The sequence below is a fragment of the Parus major genome, chromosome 6 (genome assembly GCF_001522545.3).
Source record: "Parus major isolate Abel chromosome 6, Parus_major1.1, whole genome shotgun sequence".
Classification (NCBI taxonomy): Eukaryota; Metazoa; Chordata; class Aves; order Passeriformes; family Paridae; genus Parus; species Parus major.
The window spans coordinates 15,538,274-15,559,833 of record NC_031775.1 but is presented as its reverse complement, the minus strand read 5'-3'; the positions used below and the strand labels follow the sequence as shown (position 1 = coordinate 15,559,833).

Sequence of the window (21,560 nt, the reverse complement as noted above, 5' to 3'; positions counted from 1 at the left end):
ATATATACTATGATAATGTCTGGCAGCATTAGGTTGTGGGACTTACTCTCCAAGAAGCAGAATAAATGCATAGGAAGATAAAAGTTCCTGTTTTAAAGTGTGTGCACAGTGATAAAAAAGGTGAGTTGTGTCATATACAGATATGACATTTTACTAAATGACCAAATTGTTAAGTAGCATGTGAATGTGGGCTTTTGCTGATATATTAGTAAGTCCAGGGCATTAATGCCCTGTAAATGAATAAAATATACAGTCAGCCAGTCAGAAGCTTAAAAAAAAGAATGAGTTGCAGTTGAACTGCAGTCACACATTTGTCAAGCACATATTGAGGGTGCAATTAGCAAAACCATTCTTAGTTTATGGAATTGTTTTTGTTGCCATCTTTATTCGTTCTTACCTCTCTATTAATTTAGAGAGGATTCATGACTCTCAGCCAGTGTCTTTTTTGTATCAGTCATTTTAATATAACCAAACTAGTGCCCAAGCTTTATATCTTACATTTTCATAAGTAGCTAGACCTCCATCGTTGCTTCATTTTGTTTTCATGTGGTCTTTACATTTTCATAAGCAGATTTCATTGCAGAAGAATGTTAGTACAGTTTGTAGAGTAATTTACGGAATATGAAGACTCAGTTTTAAAGTAGGTTTTAGAAGTACGTGTCCCAAATGGAAATTACTTTTTTCCACTCTGGGATTGTCCTTTTCAGCGCCAGTATTACAATTGGTTTATATATTTAATGTAGATTCAGCATTTGATGAGATTTCTATTATAAAAAGCATATGTAAACTTTACCCTCAACAGAATAGATTGTCCTTGATGTGACTCAGAAAATAGGGGCCTGGAAATTATCTCTGCTTATTTCTTCTGTACTACAGTAAAGATCCATTAGATCTATATAATCTTTTAAAAGTACTGTTTTTCCCTGTCTTTTTGTCCCTATGTTGCCTCAAGTTTTTATCGTAGCACTGTTTGAACAAGTCTTCCTGCTTATTCTCAGAAAGATGATGCTGTGACAAAACTGCCCTCTAAAGATCTTAAGAATGTACTTGTCAAATTGAAAGTATTTGGGACTTGAGTAGAATGTTAAGCTACTGCTAGAGCTTCATGGAAACATGAAATACTTTCATCGTTTTTTCATCTTTCTATAATAATTATTTAAAACAAGAGCAAACAACCATTTTTGCTTAATAGTTAACTGAAACATCCATTACAAATTTTCCTCCCTCAAGTATGTGAATAGTTTGTTACGTACATGAAAACTTGCTGCAGTTAATTCAAAACAAATCTGTACTTAGCTCTCCCAAAGCTGTTGAAGAGCACTATTTCTCATTAAGGTGAAGCTTTTGAAGTTTAAAGAATCCTAAATTTGGCGTATGTACTTACAGATAAATAAGTCAAAGTGTTTTCAGAACTGGTGTGATAGTATGAAAGAAGCTTGTAATAGGAATCTAGGTTTTATCCTTCATTTTGTGAGGCTAAGCATACACACAGGTCACTTATGCATGTAATTCAGTGTAATATAATTGCAATTTATAAAAATGATTACACTGAGCAGAGTGGCTTATGAATTTTGGTAAGGAAGCTGTTGTATATACAAAGTTTAGTTGAAGCTAATGCTAAAGTAAAATAAATCTCATGGATGACTAAACTCTAGTCCCTGGGTCTGTAACAATCCCCAGAGAATAAGGAAAGTTAATTTAAAATATTTTTGTTCATCTGGTCTTAAGCCAGATGCCTTAAATTCTGAAAATCAAGCCTCCAGTGACATTCCACTCCAGTGGGAAAATAAAGGAGAACATATATTCTGGTCCTGCACAAACTTAGTTCATCAACAATTAAGAAGTGCAATTTAAATACTGAACTAATGTGCTTTTATTCCTTCTTGCTTGTTCAGTCACTCTACTTTTTCACTCATACTCATTCTCTTTAAAACAAGGATATTTACCTTAAAAAACATGTTTTAAATGTGATATAGGAATTAGAACTTTTGAGAATTGCAAAATATTAGATTATCTATTTTGTGATTTTCAGTCAAGTTAAACTGAACTGGAAATAAAATTAATGAATCAATGCCCTGTGTTTAGATCTTGGACTTGGCTTCAAAAGCTCCGATTGGAGACAGCATCAATTTTAACTTAATCATAATATTACCATCCTTTCATCATTTTAGCAGATTTGGATGATGGTCAAGAACTCTTTCAGTAACAATTACTTCCATACATTCAGTTTCATTCTAGTATACAGTTGTCTTAATGTAAGTATGGCTATCAGTGTATATTAGGTATCTGTCATCAAAGTTGTGTCATAAACTAAAAATGTGATATGAAAATTGCATGTACAGTGTTCTGCAGGACAATTATTTAAAGGCATCAGCTGAACACCCAGTTGGAAACAAGGAAAACAGGACCTTATTTCTTTAGGTTACTGCATTGTGTATTGGCTGTTCATAGTGTCTTCACATGTTTAGCTTTCCTACACTTAGAGATGCAGCAAAGTCTTCCTTAGCAGCTAATGGCCGGGGAAGATGAATAGTGTTGAAGGTACTGTGTTCTTGATTCAAGAAACCAACATAAGTAAAATGTCTTCATTGTACCATGAGGGATTATTGTGATCACTTAGTTTTAGGCGAAATTTTTATTCTAAAAATTAACAAGATAGCATTTTATTCTACTTTTTTATTCTTACCTTTTTGTGGGGTTGTTGTTTAATGTTCATTGTGAACAGTGATGAATGAAGGCTCCCTTTTTTTCAGTAAATTACGATTAAACATGTAATGTAATAGCCAAGTTCGAAGTATCAATATACTGCTGTGACTTTGGGCAAGGAATTGTGCCTTTTCTATTTCTGGGTAATTTTTTAAAAAAACCCTTTAAGTGGAAAATGCCTCTTTATAGAACAAAGTTATTTTGTTTCATGAAATCATGTTCTGTATCCTGACCTAAAAGTCTATCAAACAATTCAGTCATGAAAACTCTGAGAATTTCCTGGCCCCTAAGTACTATCCAAAATAATCTTATAATTATTCATGTGACCCTATGAACCCAACAGCTGAAGTACAAGCAAACAAATAGGCATGGATTCAGTGTCTATAAAATTAGAAAATGAGAACTAGATTTCCTGTGCTAAGGAAAACTTGCTCTTTTATTAGCTGTATGCCATGGGTAGGATGCATAAATTTTAGAGCTATAGTAATCTGCCTACCAGTATTTTACTGTAATATTAGTTAAAATTGGTTATAAATGAAAATATTTCAAGATACAGCAAGGTTCTGTTGCACTTTACATTTATTTAAACCTTAGGTTTCTCACTGCAGATCTGAACTATAGACTGTTTTTGATAGATTTGAAAAGATCCACCTTTCAATGTAAGTCCAGAATGTAAAGGACAATAAAATCCAATTATGAGCCTTTTTTGATATAAATAAAAATAGTGATTGTATAAAGACAGTTTTATTACATGTACTTTGTGTCTGAACTTTGGCACATTTACTACGAGCTTGAGACCTTCTTAAGCAATTCTGAGCAGTTTCTCTACTCGCAGGGATGCAGCATCACACCGATTAAAAAGAGAATTAGCCAGTTCTAAGATCTTTAACCCTTACTACTGGCAATCTTATGAATTTTAGCATGAGAGACATGGGAATGGAATAGACTGCTTCCTGAATCAGTTATGTAAGTATACATATTAACATAATATTTTTGAAGAACACGTAAGGCCAGAGTTTGGCATAAGCAGCTATATTGAACTTTGACAAATAGATGAGATTGTAGAGAGAGGATGAGAAACCTCATGAGTTGAGACATGGTCTTCAACAGCAATAAATTTTAGGTTTTTCTGTTTGGTTCTAAGATGATCAAGTTGACAGGAGATCTCAAGTGTTTTTTTTCTGTAATGTATGTTACCCCTAAACCTTATTGTCAGGTTATAGTTCAGGGATATGCAACTAAGCTCATCTTTCAAAGTTGTTTAAATAATCAGTTCACATGAGTGGGGATACAGCTATTTTTAAATGTGTGAGTTCTGTGGAAGCCTTTCCTCCAATGAGAGGAATACAGTTGATACTAAGGTACAAACCCATATATATTTCTGCTTGTATCTGATGTGTGTCTGGGAGTTTTGTTTGTTTTTTAGTGAAAATCTAGACTTGCACAGAATAATAAGTAAACAAAAGACACAGGAAGGGGGCTGTTGGGTTCCTCTGCTTTGAGTGCTCAATATTCACCTGTTTTCAATGCACCCGTCGCACATCAGTATTTTGGAAATTAAAAATACGAACATCATGCCTGTTTGAAACCTTCAGTGAACTAATTGAATTAATTTTCTTTTTTTACCTTTGAAGAAAACAGTCTTTCAAGGATGTATTAAATAGATTTTTCAGTGTCTTCTATTAGAATTTCCTAAAATTTCTTACTTGCATTTGGAAGATTTAGTGATTACAATTACAATTACTCCATTGTAATAGTAGCATCCCATTATGGTTTGATGTACGAAAGACCTTTCTCCTACGATGAAAGGAAGAATTTAAAATGAAAATGTTCATCTCTCTTGAATTGAAATTATTTAATCATGACACATTTAATATTCTAACATCTAAATGGTTTGAGTGAATTATTTCAGTCTTTCTGACAGTTTTAAGCATAATTAGCCTATTTTAGATAATGCTCTTAGCTACATTAAAACTTCTGAAGCAAATACTGAATCAAAAATTCGAGCTGCTAGTCATCTTGTTTTAAATACTTTTTATAACACACCTATTAAGTTTTATATGAATGCTTTTTTTTATCAGTAAGGTGTATCAAAAGTCATTATTAAAATGTGTTTTTGAAAAGTGGCTATGTGTGTGGTACATATGTTAACATATTTTTATATTAAAAACATAGTAGGTAATTTTGAAAGTTGATAAGCCAAGAAATTCCAGTCCAGTCTATCAGGTGTTCAAAGACATGACCCACTTCAGACTAGTAAAAGTAGCAGCTTTTTAGGGAAAATAAACAAAGGTGTGCATTAGTTAGGTGGAGATTACAGAGATGTTTATTTAAAAGAGTAATTTAATTTATTTAGTTACTAAGGCAGCATATTGTTTGTAAATTATATAGTTGGTAAAAGTTTGGAGGAAGCATACAAGCACTCAGGAAATAAGAAGAATACCGGCTGCATGTGGAATTGACAAGAGTAAAACAGTAAACAGCTAAAAGTTAGAAGCTGCAAAGTACTAGAAAAAGGTAAAAAAATATTTTAAACTAAGAAGTTAGCAAGTGAACTTGGTAAAACAGAGGTATAAATAACTGAGCCAGCTGAAGGTATTTTTGGCCTTTTTTGACTAAGATTACAGAGATTTTTCTCACTGGCAAGGGCATTGTTCCACATTGCGGAAAAGCGATGCGAAGAACTCCTATGTTGCGTTCGGTGTCATCCTGCAATTTTCTCTGTAATCAACTTGAAATTTCAAGTGTTTATGAAAAAACTTTTAAATCACATTTAGTTAATGCCTTTGATCAGCCTCTGTTTTATATCTTAAGTTAATTCTTCTTTAGTAGTTATTTGAATCTGAAGTATAATACCTGCCATGAAAAGCAGGACCTTTTCAGGGTGGAGATAGTTTTAAATCAGTGTCCCAATTAGATCACACTGCTTTTTTTTTTCCATCTTCTAAATCTGTGAAGCGTGTTTTTCCTTTGTAAAGGGCTATTTAATATTGTTACCTTACAGAAATGGAAAATAAGTATGTAATAGCAACCAAGTTTTATCAAAATTGAAAATCATGACTTGCTGGAAGTTTAGACCTGCTGTTACAATTTCTGGTCATAAATCCATATCTCAAATTAATTTTTTTTAAATTGCATCATCATTTCCTGGTGATAACAAATGAAGAAAATTCTCCACTAAAGATACTTGTTAGGTACCAGAACTGAATAGTCATAGCTAATAATATTTCTGAAGAATGTTGAACTGTATTTAAGGATTGCCTGTGTAAGATACATTGATCCTCATTAAATTCCGTTTCTGTTCTTGAACTTATCTCATCCTTAACAGGATGCAATTCATAAGAAATATTGGCTGGTGAGGTAATGCACAGTCTGTAATTGCAGTCAAAGCTGTAGAAAGTTCACAGAACATCACTTAATGAATATTAGTGTTTGGGCACATCTGTGCTTGATCGCTCTTTTGGCAGCCTTCCAGCTGCCATCGACAGTGATTTCCATGTTCCCAGGGTCAATTCATCTGTTTTCTGTATGTCCTTTACTGCTTTGCGCCACATTACCCAGTTAAAACTTACTGTGTAGAGCTGAACACTCAATAAAACTTGAGTTTTATTGTTGAGTAAGTGAGCATTGTTGCTCTGTAGCATGGTACTGTTGTCTTGTGCTCTGTCCTGACAATCTATCCACACCTTCCCAATCCTTGAATAGAGCACAAAAATTGGAAAGGATTTTAGGAGCAGACATTGTAAAAAGGATATTGGCAAGACAGCTGCTGGAAGGGTCTCCACAGTGTTTCTTCTAAATTGCTAGAACCTGAAGATCATTTGCAGAAAAGGAAAATATCTGGGTCTCCCAAAGTGACTGTATCACTGAATGTTAGAAAAGCTATTTGAGTATGCTGGAACAAGCATTGACTCCTATGATGAAGAGATACCTGAAGACCTTTATTTCTTTCCTGTGATGTGTTCTTTCCTTCAGATGTGTAAGGGGGACTGGACAGACTCCAATGCACCTCCTCTGCCAGTTGTACATGCCCTACCCCAGGGAGGGCAACTTCTCTTTAAATTGGGAGATTCATTCCCACTGTAAGGAGAAAGTGACAGTATATGCTAGACTCTATCTTGGCATCATGTCCCCTCCTCCCACCCCTCACCAGTTCCTGGGCAGTGGAGGGAATAAAGTATGGTATTTGCTTTTACTCACTGCTGCAATTGCAAATGATGCAGGGTGCTGCTGCAGCAAACAAATCTTGCTGGTTTTGCATTCTCAAAGCAGTTACTGTTTTTTCTTCTTTATAATGTCCCAGATGAACAGCACCTGTGAGCAACATCTTGCTGTGAGCAATACCACCCGCACATGCCTTACAGCAGATAGCACGTTTGTCAAGTTCTGGGTGAAATTGTAGTGGTACATATTATGTATACATATGTATTTTGAGGAATGCTTTCTTCCTGCCTCTGCCCCCCACTCCCCAAGACAACATAGCATTCCTCATATGTTATGAAGTACATTTAGAATTATACCATGGCACTGTATCCTCTTCTTTTCTAGGCAGTTTTTTAAAATACAGAACAGTGTTTCAGCAGTCAAGGGATATTTTAAGGAACTTTTCCATTACAAAATCTAGCATCTCAGCAGGCAAGTTATTACATTTAAGCACCATGTGAAAATACACAGAAAGATATAATCAAGATACAGAGAACACTGCTAATCCATGCCATTCTTTCAGTTTTTGCTGAATTGCATATATTTCACTGTCAATATCTTTTGACAGCTCCAGCTTTTTTGCTGATTAGTTGTCAAAACAGCCCTTTACTGATATTTCTTGAGCACAAATGCAAACTTGCACCAAATGGCTGTGTTTCAGCAAAATCTTCAGGTGGTGGTAGTTCTTGTTCTCCTGTTGGTAAAGCTGCAGGCAGACAGGTGGCAATTGCCATTGCTTAATCTGCTGTCAGTTCTGCTTGGCAGGGCAGTTGTTGGCTTGCAAAGCCACCTGAAGAGTGACGTTCAAATACATCTCCAAAAGCTGTTGAATATGAAGAAAGGCATCATAATATGTAACCCTTTATTTAATTGTATTTTACTTTAATCTGGGCTGGCCACTCATACTTTGAGAATGTTGCCTGTTAGCCAAAAATGTTGGATCATGAGATGCTAGGAGAGGATCTGAGGGAATTTGTGAGTTTGATGCCAGCTTGCAAAAGTGCCAGATAGTTGTTTTTGTGTTTGCCACTGGGAGAAACTGCAACAGTGTCATGACAAACAACAGATCAGAGAAGCTTGGGAGAGGTAGTCCTGACTTCACGTAGGGTAGAGCTTTCTTCTTAGTAGATATTACAGTGTTGTTTTGTATTTAGAGTGAAAATATTGTTTCATCTTCTGTTGGGCTGGACAGTTGTCAGTCTGTCACAAATTTCAGTGGTGCTACAATTTAGAAAACCTTACAGTTGAGTATTTGTAGTCATCCACGTCATCTGGAACAATAAGTTGGGAATGGAATTTAATTGACCACAGGTTTTATCCTAAACTTTGCCCAACTTGTTATTGTAAAATACCAGAACTCAATAAGACACATAACCAAAAATTTCATCAGCTCTTATTTGGTTACAGGCTGCTGAGTACCACCAAGAAGATAATGTTCTAACACTCCGAATGTCTGGCGTTTGTACTCCAAACACTGAAATCACTTACCAAAATGTTTGATTTCTTGAAAGGATTTCTGAAAGCCTCACCTGTTTGATTGCTGAAGTGAACAAGACTTGGCAGTGAACACAGCTAAGAAATAGTCCTGACAGAGCAGATCTTTCAGCTATTTGCAGCATCCTCTTTGTCAAACACAGTAAAATCCCTTGGCTTTGAGCAACCTGCACAACTGTTTGAGACATGGGCTCTGGCATGCCCTCTTGAGAATGACACATACACAGTAGGAAGAAAGACAAACATACACACTATTCTAGGGATAAAAACTGCATTCAGTGTTTAATGTATTTCAGTTGAAGTAATTACAAGATTTTAGATTTTGAATTAAAGATTTGTACTTTAGCCATGATCTTGAAATATCATTAAGTAATCAGAGGGGGTATGGTCATAACCTGAATGAGATAAAGCTGAGAACATCCAAAGTACTTCATAAAATTAACTATCAGCATTACCTGTTTTTACATTTTTATTAATATATACTCCAAAGTGTTATGGAGTGCCATTTTGGAAGGCATAAAACTGAAATATAGACCAATTGTGCCTTAATGCCTCATTCACCCAAGTTCACTTTGCCTATTAATTTCTTTCTGCCAAAGGTGGTTTTATTTTCATAGCGGACTGTGCTTGTATTCCATGCTATAGATATTCAAATTAAAAGGTAGAATAAATACATGGAAAAGCTATTGGAATGGTCCTTGGTCATGACTTCCAAGATATCACTGTCAGCTTCATTTGATCAGTGTTAGTAAGGGTTTTCTTCTGAAAAATATGAAGGGCCAAAATGAAAAATCACCATCAGAATTTCCTCATTTTAATGTAATTTTTCTTGGAACAGAACAAATTTGAAAAGAGCAACATTTCCTGTGCTGTTAATTGTGTTTAGGCTTGTATGCTCTGTGAAACCTTTGTGTTTTCAAAGGAGATACTTAAATGAGCTTGAACACGTACTGTCCTGGGAGTTATTACTTGTTAATATACCATTATGGCTTACAGGCATTTGAATATGCTTTAAAAGCATTCAACAAATGAAGCTAGGCTGCTGTCAGCAGCCCTACATCGTAGAAACGCTCTGTAGTTCAACAGCCATGAAATCAGACTGAAATGTGTTGTACCTACTGAACACATACACACTCGTCCTACATTTCAGTATTTCATCTTGGTCATTCAGGATATCTTGATAGATGTGATAGAGATGATTTGGGCAGATGCAGTGAAGTATTAAAACCTCATTACGCCCTATTTTCTCATATTTTTATAGTGTAGTAGCAATAAGAATAACTTTTCATTACTATTCTTTGCAGTGAAATTATTGGGTATACATATTCATCATTATTTTAATAAAGTTAGAGAAATTAAACCTGCTGCCTAATAATGGGACATTTTTAGCCTGTTCATAATTCCAGTTTCTGGGGTTCAAAAGCACAGCAGCTGTTAGATGTTTGGCAATATAATAAGATGCCTCCAAGTTCTAAGCTAAATACCTGAGGCAGAAGAAATATGAAAAGAGAAGCAAAAAAAGACTGCAGTAAGAGATATATGTAAGTTCAAGTAAGAAATCACAATTATTTTTTATGAACTGCTATATCTGATATTTCCAGAATAGCAGCACCCATGAACTCCAGCTTCATTCTGGGAGATTATGTGTTATAAACTGGGCAATAAATGGCTGCGGTGTTTAGGAGTCTACGATTTCTACACAGTAAAGCTATAGTAATGTTGTGGAGAAAAGGATATATTGCAGTTTGAAATTGTGTGATGATTAAAAGAAAAAAAAGATTGAAAGAGAAAAATAAGGCTGCCATAAGCTACTTGTTCTTATAGTTGTTTTTAAAGATAGTTTTAATATCTTGACAAAATATGCCTGTTGTCACTGTAAGGAAGTTTTATTGCCTGAAGGTTATCAATAAGTTAGCTTGCAGATACCATTTTAAGTTACTAGAAACAAAACTGAGAGGCTTTTAAAAGTAAAGTTTTGATGATTTATTGCATACATTATTGAGAGCAGAATAATCTATTTTGTTTTCATGCATTTTCCAAATATGGACTTGATTGTAAAGCTACAAGGATGGAATTCTGTTTGAATTTAATCTTTATTTTAATGCTGATTTTAATTTTTGAGTTGGAGGACAATTTTCTCTTGTAGAAATCAGAAATATTGTACTTTGCAAGTAATTTTTATTTTCCTTTTACTTTTCCATTAAAATCTTAAAAAAAGAGAAGAAAGTGAAAACTATTGAAGCCGTAGTATACTTTTATTGGAATACTGATGTATTAGTATATGGAGCTTCCTGTTTTGTCTCGTTTCTTATTTTTAAAGTGTTGTGTGTTCATTATGGAATGTTTAATATTGCAGCATTTTTAGAGTCAGATTCTGTCCTGAGTTTCTTGTGACTTACTGCTTTATATGCAGTAAGTGAGACTTGGCAGCATCAGACTGCAGATGGTTTTGAATTCTTTAATTTGATATGTAAGGCAAAAGTGAGGCTTTGGTTTTTGATGGGTAGCTTTCGGTTTAGTGCTGCATTTTACTCTTTTTGGTTCACATTAATTTTTAATTACATTAGTCATTCTTTGGTATTGGATGGATCAAAAGGATCTGGATTCTGCCAGGATGAACTGTAAACCCTGGCTTGGAATAAACTTCTTTGTCTCCCAGGCAAGATTAAGTTTCCCTAATTGTCTGGTGCAATCTGTCTGAAAGGTGGTTTCCCTTATCAATTACCTGAGGGATTTGTTGCTATCCTGATTGTTTCAGTTCTCTTCATGGGCTGATAAGTATACACATTATAAGTCTGTATTTTTTTATAACCTCATCTATGTGCAGCAGAGATAACATGCTTAGAACTTTAACACATCAAAATAAACAGAATTTGGAAATGTTGTGTGATGTGCAAAGTCTTTGGAGACAGCTAGTGCCCCGAAGTCTACTTTACACAGAAGAGATTAACACCATTATTCTATGTGTAATCTCTCCAGCAAAACACTGTCGCCTATTTCTGTCAACAAATGGTTTCTTTGCTTTGGCAGCTGAAAGAAATTTTAGTTGTGTATGCAACAGAACATGCCTTTATAAGTTGCAGAACCCAATTTTAAAAATATTTTGGATGGTAACTGCAGTTTTGAGAAGTTAAATTATATTCATTAACTAAATATTTTTTTAAACAAGCTAAAAAGACTAATTATGTCTGCTGTGTGTGACACACTTGTAATCCAAAGGTTTACTATTTCACAGTACACCTTTGAAAAGGTACTTGCAGACAGTCAGCTAAATAAAAGGTCTACACACAGCTTGTCCAGGTAAAGCACACTTGAAGAGCATGTTTTCTTTCTGAATTAAGGTGATGATGTGTCTGTACTAACAGTCTAAAAGTCCATAAAACTGACAGGTAGCAAAGAAAAGAAGATAAAGATGCAGGTGTAATATTTTTAGAAACTTCAGACCAAACACATTTCGGAAAATATGCAGGGAGAGGGGAAAGAAGGTAGATGCCGCAGCATTTCATGCTATAGTAGTGCAGTATAGTGTAGTATTAGTATAGTAGTGCAATAATAGTGTAGTGCATCATGGTGTAGTGCATCACAGAAGATATATTTCAATGGAAATGAGCTATATATAACCATAGTCAACATGTGAAAGGTTTTTGTTTATGTTAATAAATATGTCAGTGTTCTTTTTCAGATCTCTGAATTACTAGTTAATGAATTATTATATTTTTAATATAAAATTTTACTGTTTTCCTCCAAACATGGATATTACAAAAATTAAAGCTAACAAACATCTACCTAATATATTGGACTGTATTTGATTTTCTGGAATTTGGTTACACAGATGAAAGAACCATGTCATTGTTCATCTCTTCTGTTAGTGGAGGGTCAGATCCCTCATGGAGCTGGGAGTTGGATCCCTCCTCACTTACCTGGCAGGGTAAATTCCAGTCTCGGGGCAGAAGTGGAGGGGTGTGAGATCCCTGTAACGAGAGCTGCTTCCCTCCTTGGATCAGTGGCAGGGCACGTGTGTGTCCTGTGGGCAGGGTGCGGGTGCCTCTGACATGTGGCGTGCACAGGCTGTGCAAACAGTTTCTTATCGTTTGACTGAGCACATGTGTGCTTGCTTTGTAGGACTGGCTGCAGTTTCTGCCATGTTGATGGATAGCTGTATTTTGTTTATATGTGGGAAAGGATGGCAACAAGACACAAGGCGTTAATGGAAAAAAACTGTCATGAGGCCATCAGCTCGATTCTTCTGCACATCTAAGACCGGTTGGGAACAACCTCCTGAAAATTGTCTCAGCACCTGTCTTGGTGACAGTTATTCTGACCTTTCCCTGAGTTAATTTTTAGTTTACACTTGTAATTAAGAAGCACAGATCATTGAAACAAATTATTAATGTTAATCAGTAAGTCAGCATACAAGAATGCAAAGAATCAAGTCTCCCCTTATATACTAAATGAAGAAATTTCTTCCAGATTCTTGCTTTGATCATTAGACTCTTTTAAATAAGCAAACATTACTTAGTTGCTAAGCCACAGACTGAAGTTCATTAGTGTGTTATCACAAATACTGGAAAAAAAGTACTGAACCAATATAAGATAGAGGACCTGTGCGTAGGCTGGAAGTAATGCAATAAACGTGACACCCAGAACATTTTGAAAGAGGGTTCAGAGTGATTAAAACCATTTCGATTTGCAAACCCCCACCCACTCAGCATGAAAAAGTGCCAACCCTGAGTTGATCTGGTTTTTCTGCTACTGATACCTCTTAAGGTTTTCTGGAAGTACAACAGACCTAATAGTATTATAAACAATTTTGTGCATATTCTGTATTTTAAATGTTGATGAGGTGTATTGATGTGGGGTTGTTTTAGTCACATGGTTATCTTTAGAATGCTTTTTAACACAGATTGAAAGCCAGAATAACTTCTTACTTAAATATCCTGTTTGGGAGCCTAACCCAAAATCCTAACAAACCAGTTTTGGATAAGTAGATATTGCAGGTCATTGCACTTCACAAGAAGTTGTGGTCATTTGGAATTGTTTTATATTCTGTGTGTTATCCTACGCAAATGAGCTAACAGTCCATGCTTTTGCATTCTCCACAGGTCTTCAGTGCAGTGAGAGAAGAAGAGGAAGGAGCAGAAGATATTTTTGAATATATTCCTCATCTTCTGAGAAAGCTCCCAACATCTGTTACAGACTGTATATACAAAGGAGATGGTTTTTGTGTAAAACCATGTGTAACAGGTGCTTACTGTCAATATCGTGCCACTCTGCAGAGGACTGCACTCTCTAACTACATAACTGGTGCTTTACTAGAAGCAACTACATCATTAGGAGCAAGAAGTGGTCTTTTAAATATCTTTGGAGGATCAACTGGAAGAACAATGCTTAAAGGTAATGAAGTTGTATTTTTTAATCTCTGTCCACTTAAAGTATAGGATAAGTTGCAAAATTATTAATACTATATAGTATTCTATAGTTTATATAGTCATCCATGAAGTTAACAGATAAAGAAGGTTTTAAGTTTTCAAATATTTTCCTTTGGGGTCACTATGTGTCATGATGAATAGCTATCTTAGTTTAATAAAGTAAAAATGCAGCTAAACTGAAAAGCATCCTATTACAAAACAAATGCCTTTTCGTTTTTTTTTTTTCTCGTTGGAATATTTCGTGCTTGCATCCAAATTTAATGCCTAAGTAATTGTTTTTAGGGTGTTTCTATGTCTAGTATTTGTCATTTACCAAGTGCTCCTGCTCATGGGCTGACTTGATTCAGAGCTAGAGAAAGGAGTGAAGGGAGGCTCTACTTGGTTATTATTGTTGTCATTATGCAAGTAGCTGTCAGCATAGCACTGTGCATTACTGTTGGTCTTCTCCTGGGTCCATTGTCTCTGTAGTATTGGATTATTTCAAATAACATGGGGAGTGTCTCTATGGAAAGTTCCTGTTGGAAAGTGGATGTTGCTTACTAAACTTCCATGCTGATCATCTTTGTATGTAATAATATCCTTAATAATGATATCCTTTAGTTTAGTCAGTTTTGGAAGTTAAACAGAGCCTTCTTGGTACAAATTCCATGCTTTGAAAGATGGTTTTGTACAGAACAGTACTAACATTATTTATTAATTTTTAATTAATGCCTAGAATATTTCAGAAGTTACTCAAGCATTTGGAGGTTTATCATCATCTGATAAATCATAGCAAAAGGATGAAGTATCTCAGTCATACCATGGCAGAAGTGCTGCATGTGGCTATTATGGCTTGCCCAAAATTTTACAGGAATATGACAAAATAAGTGCAAAATCAGTATGGTTCCGTAATTAATGTGAATATTGATTTCATTTTTAACAGACAAATATGGTATAGTTTATGGTCATGTATCTCTGTCTTATTTTTATCTCAAAAAGTGTCACTTTCTTGTTTTAATTAGTTTCTCTCTAGGTGAATCAAAGGGCAGAGAGAGACACTAAAGTATTCTAAGAATAACAGGTACAAATGGCAAACTTGTAGCATGTGAATGAATATCAGTAGTACCTTGAGGAACGTTGCTAAGCCTCACATACAGTCATTGTCTGTGAGACACAGATATGTACAATGAAGTGTCCATTTTTGGTAGGGTTTTCAGTTTTCTTTTGTTTGGTTTTTATTTGTTCTTGGGAGACAAGTGCTCAAAAAAAAATAAACAGGGACATTCCTGTGACAGCTCAGAAAGCAAGGTTAGAAGAACTGAGCCATGTGCTTCAGAGCTGAGTTCTGAAACTGAAGCAGCAACAGTAGTTAGCTCAGGCTCATCAAGCTGCTGATACAGCTACCTCGTTTTATGGAGCCTGAGCTAGTGAGTGCACATGTGTACTCCATGTTCCAGCACACTTTGCACTAGATTGGGGGTATCTTATGGTGACAGTATTACTTGGTGTGGTTGGATTCTGAGCCAAGGGATATAAGACATTAAAAAAAACCCCAAGATTTTGAACTAATTTTGCAATTCAACTGGTAGCCTGTGTAGACAATAGGGATTGGATTTACTGTAGTGGTCTAGGCATGATTTACTGTGCTGGTCTCTGGTGAGGAAGAGGTGTGCTCCAGCTTTAGGATATTGACATTTTCTGGATGTGGAAGCTTCCTATTAATTTATATTGTGGTGATGTGTTATATCTGAGAAATGGTAAGAGTCCTCTCTAAAAACATTTATATAGTGTTCCTAGTGATGCGGCCAAGTCATTTGCATTAGCAAGGAACCCAACTGTATTCTGTATTCAGAGCTCTGGTCATCATTCATAGGTGTGTACCTTTTTAGAAATAGTCGTGTCCATACAGATGGATAAAGAGTTTATTTTCATTTGTCAGCATCCTCTGTATGGCTGGATTTAACCTCAATAAGCTAACCTTATCTAAACCTGAGAAATTTTAATTCACATCAATAACTCTGTCATAAAATGTGATGGAGGATGTATCACAGGATGCAGAATGTCATTGGAACACTTCACTCAGTTATTTGGAGGCACTGAAAAGGGAATATATTGATCTTGTGTGCTTTAATAGCTGCTGTTGTCTAACCCTGGTAGGTGGCACCCTCTTGCCACTCATTCCCCTACAGCGAGATGGGAAGAGAATCAGAAGGGTAACAGTGCAAAAATTCATTGAAAAATTCAGTTGAAGAAAGTTTAATAGATAAAATAAAAGCTGTGTGTGCAAGCAAAGCAAAAGAAACAAGTAATTCAATACCTGCAGTCAGCTGGCAGGTGTTTAGCCCTTTCCATGAAAGTAGAGCTCTGTCACATATAATGACTTCTTGGGAAGACAGGCACTGTAACTGCAAATCAGTTGTCAGGTAAAGAGTAAGTATTACTGCACTTCACATGATTTTTAAGACAATTATTAAAAAGCTTCCAAAGCAGAAGTAAATTTGTTTAATAGGACCAGTCTATATCATGAAGTCTTGAAAAGATCTCAAGGGCTGTTGAATTTGTGTTTGGAGAACCTTTTCTGGACTAGACAGCATTCCACACCTTTTTCTTTCAAAATGTTTGCAATTTTTGGAGACAAAGTTCAGCACTCTTGCACAGCGACAAGCCCACTACTTTAATGGGGAGTGCCTACATGAATTCAAAAGGAAGACTTCTCAAAAAATTAATGTTCTCTTTAGTTAGGGCTTTTATGTAATAGGGAATGAGTATGTAATTCAGGAAATAGGGATTCTGCTAACAGCAAGTCCCTAATACTGGGACAGCCAAACCAGGATAGCCTCTTGGGTTTGTGTCTCCCTAGCACCAAGCACTTTGAGAGTTCTTTGTGTTCAGTTTTTCAGGGGTTATTTAGTGACCTGAGCAATGAACCTTGCAGTCACAAGCTCCCAACTCCAGGGAATACTTTCTAAGGTTTTGCTTGGTAGCTAAGGACCTTAAATGCTCTGAGTCCCCAGGGCTAGGATGGTTTTGTGGGCAGATCAGCTAGTGTTGTTAGTTCCACAGAAGGCTTCCAAACATACCAGACCTTCTAAGCCAGAATTCCCAGTCACATGGATCTGAGACTGAGAGTTTTCAAAAAGTCATGTAGGGCTTGCTGTGTAGGAGAGTCATGTCTTGGGCCTGGAGCAGGGTGCCTGCAAGCCCTGCTCTCTCAGATGGCTCACAGAGCTGTCAGGCCCCCGACTGAGGGGCTGCGACTCTGGTCCTGGTAGCACAGGGACAGTCTGAGACTGGATTCCCGGGAACCACAGATGCCTGGAGTTCCCACAGCTGGTCAGTGACATTCACATCCTTGTCAGCATCTTTGTTCTTACAGAGAACATAATTTTCACATATGAACACTGAAGACATTTAGGCTGCACTGTTTTAGTACCTCTGTATGTAAATCAGAGTTTTTGGTTAGTAAAAATTTTAAGTGTGTCTTTCAATGGGTTTTGGATTGAAGCCAGGTTTTTTTCATGTAGAAAGGAAATTCTGCTTCTTAGTCTGTTCTGTTTCTTACAAATTGATTGTTACAGAAGTTTGCTCACAGTTGCAAATGGGCCAAAACTTTAACTGGAATCATATTTGAAGGGCCAGTCATTGTCATTGTTCATATGGTGTTGACATTTTTATGCAGAAAGTGAAAAAGAATCGTGTCTTTCATAAAGAAGGAACTAGTAGGAGTATGTGAAAATGTTTGTACTTTACATTTGATAGAGTTATCATTTGAAAGAAATGTACCCTCCACCCCAATTTACTTCTGTTTGTAAACTAAGATAAAGGGAAGGAAAGTGCGAAAGAGGTGCCTGAAGACGGAGCAGACTGCAAACATTTTATATCAGTATTCTTTTCACTTTAGCATCTTCTAAAATGGATGAGTCTGATGCCACTCTCTGTGATATAAACTGGAATACATCTTCCAGAGAAAGCTTAACCAGACTCATTAGACAGACAACAGCAGGTTTTGACCAAGAACATAATGAAACAAATTTGTCATGAATGTGGAGGCAGACTGCATTGATCTTAAGAAAACCTGCATCATTCATCCCACAGAATTTAGTGATTACCCTTTTTTTGCGATCAGACTTTGCCATCTGCAAGACTGCACAGCAAACAGGTGCCCAAGTCACTGTGGCTTTTCTCACTGCTATTTCTTGTACCCTTTGCACAAAGTGTATTGTTACAATATTGGGAAAATTCCAGGATCCCTGAAGCTGGAGCAGTTGTCTGATAGCTGTATGTCAGAGTCATGGGTGATAACAAGCTTGATGTGCATAGATTGAGAAAGGCCAGCATAATTTAGCTGGTGGGTTGTGTGTGTGTGTGTGTTTGTGTATGTTTGGGCCCAAAGGTTAAGACCATCTAGAATGAGAAATAAAGCCAAATGAGCTGAAATTGAGACCTGAAAAGACAAAAATGTGTCTTAGGCTGACAGTCTGTGGTAAGATGTGTCAGGCAATGTACTATAGGAGAGGAAATCAGATACTGCAGACAGGTCCATCTGTATGTAGATAATGTGTCTTGAGGCAAGGGTGTGAGTCAGGAAGCAAGGATTTCATGCCTGCTGTGTTGCCTCCGGGATGTAGGTCAGGAAGAGCAGGAACAAGTGCAGGTCGTCTGGTTAGGAACAGAAAGAAGAGTGACATGGCAGGAAGCACAGATCAAGGCTGAGACATCAGAAAGGAGGAGGAGGAAGATTTTGGAGGACAGCTGTAAGTCTAGGGGCACATGGGACTGTCTGGAGCTGGCTGCAATGATTGTCCCTGCAAACTGGCAGAAGGGAAAGATTACTGAGGTCAGTCTCTGGACCTGCCATCCTCTGGCCAGGCCTGGTTGCAGCAAAATGGGTCACACCAAGGGTAGTGAAGGAGAAGGGAGAAGGGCGTAATGAGGATCCTTTACAACATTAATTTAAGAAAAACGTTCTTTAATCCAACATGTTTAATATATTACAGGCGGAAATATTTAAGTTCTGCCAGCTTAGCTTGTCTTGTCCTTACAGTTCTGTTTCCAGGAACAGTAAGGCATATTACTGCAAGATAGACACATAATTAAACCAGGCAGAAGATTGAAGTTAACCAGTGTGAGTAGTCTTTTATTAAGAAGTATTGAAAGTATGATATTTAAGATTAAAAGAATTCAAAATATTTTCATCTGTAAAATTGCACCTTTGGATATAATAGATATCATACTCCAGGTGGATGTCTGTATGGATCTGGATATCCTAACCTGTGTACAGGGCTAAGCCATTAAGAAACAGAACTGAGTTTCAGCTGATTTTATATAGATTTTGGTTCCAGTAATACCAATAATACTGTGTGACAGTTTTTTTATGCTGTTCATCCTTTAACCTGTGTATCTGAGTCTCAACATTTAGCAAAGTTTTTGTTGGGAGTCTATAGCTGTTACTTCCATCACAAGAAAAAGAAACATTCGAATACATAAAATGAGTCTGTGTTGTTAGAGGTTTGTTGTGAAGAAGGTAATAAAGGACATGCTGATGTCTATGAATGAAGGGTGAGAGAGCAGAAGTTTCTGCAAAGTGATGTCATTTTTATAATCAAATTCGTTGGTTTTTTATGATGACTACTCTTCAGAAAAAAATCAAATGGGATTCTGAGTGCAGATAGTTAATCCCTGAACTGCTTATTATTGTTTGTTATTTCAAAGGTCTGAACATTTGTTTGAATGGACCTTGTAAAAGTAGTGTCCATGGGAACTTTTAAAGTGTAGAATGAAACTTTTTTGGTATGTTTATGTTAGCATGTCAATCATGAGCAGAAAACCCCAAGGACTAAAGCAACAAGATGACTCAAAAGTCATCTTTTGGAACTTTGGTTTTAGGAAACAAACTAGGAGAGAAAATCAAGTTATGTAGGGTAATGCTGTTTTATTTCTCTCCAAACACTATTTTTTTTTGCTAAATTCTTAAGAATTAGTGTACAGTTTAATTAGCAGATCAAAGACATTCAGGTTTTTTTCCTTTGGGTTTTCAGATATTTGCTTTTATAACTAGTGAAAAATACTTTAGTATTGACCCTATAATGATGAGAAATGTTTAATTTGATGGTTCATTTTGTAGATTTGTAGTGAAATACCATTAATAAAATTTCTATTTATAAATAAAATGAATTTTAAAGTTTTCTATTGCATCTTCATGGGCATCCTTATGTTATCATATTTAGCATGAATTTTTTTTAAAATCTAAGTGTCCTAGTTTCAAGCTGGAAGTTGGAAACAACACTAAATTGTAATTCTTCCAGTTAAGAAAGAATATGCTTGTGTTGTCAATAAAAAAATAATGGTGTGTTGGCCAGGTCCCATGGTCGTTATTCAGCAGAGATTTTTCAGACAAGACATATATTCACCGTATAAACAAAGTGTCTCTGAGTGTACTGCTCACATTCCAGTTCTGCACAGACCTCTCTCAGACTTCCTGGGGAAATGGAGAAAGCTTTCTTGTTGCAGCATATTGCTTTTCAGTCTTGTGTACTCTAGCAAATTTCATGACTAACTTTTCAGTGATTTAGTCCTGCTGCTTGTAAAAAGTGGTGTAAACTGTGTGTAGACAAGGGTAAGGTTAGAATGAGGAAAAGGAGTGATGAAAGTACCAGTCAGGTACTGACTATGGGGTGAAGGGTTTGGTTTCTACTTAATTTCTGAACATAGATGCAATCTGTGAGCTATGCTGTCTTTTTAATTCCCCCTATTTGTAATTTCTTCATGGTTAATCACATTTCTGGAAGCCTCAGGGAGGTTTTCCTCTACTTTGCCTCTCAAACATTTTTTGGATGGTTGCCTAAGTCACAGCCCTTTTTCCCATTAAAACTAATGCTATTGCCTTTCACTGGTTATCAGCGCTGGGAGCATAATAGCTGTAAAGGTAGAGCATTTGTTAATAAAGAAACCCACATTGTGGTTTTTGTAATGCTTCAGATGAAGTTTCCTAAAACAAAGTAATTCCATTACTTTTGGCCTGTTTAAACAGGATTGATATAAATATAACTTGTACAAAAGCCTGAGTGTAGGGTAACTTATTTCTTAATATATTTAAAGACAAAAATCCAGCAGAATTAAAATCACTCTTGTTTATAACTCTGCTGTCAAAATCAAATGCTTTTAGTCTTAGCAGGATGTATGCTCATCCTTAATTTCTAAACTTCCTTCCATTTGAATCCGAGTGTTTCAGCTTTTATCTGGGGAGGTGGGAAACCTGACCTTTCAGTGAGCCAGCCAAATGCATGTCTTCTTCATGGCTTACACAAGGCATGTCAGTTATGCATTTTGCCACAGTTTGTAGCTTTAAACTGAGCAGCTGTTGCCTGACTGTTAGTTTGGACAAGTGCAGCGTGGAGACTTTTTGTGGTACTGAAAGTACCTGCTCTTCTGACATTTTAAGAGGAATCTAAGATTCAATGGAAGGCACATTTGCTGGTAAGATTTGCCCTTCTGTGGCCAGTAGTACTGAGTTCTGATTACATACAGGAAGTTAAATCAAAGTGATAGTTTTATTTCCAGAGAAGTAAATTGGGTGACGGTTTTCTAATCGTATGTTAGATCTATAATGGCTGCATTTAATAGTAGTGCTGTAAGGACACAAAACTGTTTCTAGGTGGAAAATGAAGGAAGGATTTAATATAAGCAATATAAAATAATGTCATAACTGTGTATTTTGTATTTTGGTGTATTTGAAATGGAATGCAGTAT

The 21,560-nt window shown here is 36.2% G+C and overlaps 1 protein-coding gene across 3 annotated transcripts in view; it reads left to right on the top strand.

The window, feature by feature from the left end:
- The window catches only part of PLCE1 (phospholipase C epsilon 1), a 138,094-nt gene that overhangs the window by 49,007 nt on the left and 67,527 nt on the right, over positions 1 to 21,560 (top strand). For all 3 annotated transcript variants that reach the window (XM_015632748.2, XM_015632749.2, XM_015632750.2), the window contains one exon: positions 13,506 to 13,797. In XM_015632748.2, coding sequence (XP_015488234.1) covers positions 13,506 to 13,797 — 292 coding nt within the window. The remainder of the gene's footprint in view (positions 1 to 13,505; positions 13,798 to 21,560) is intronic.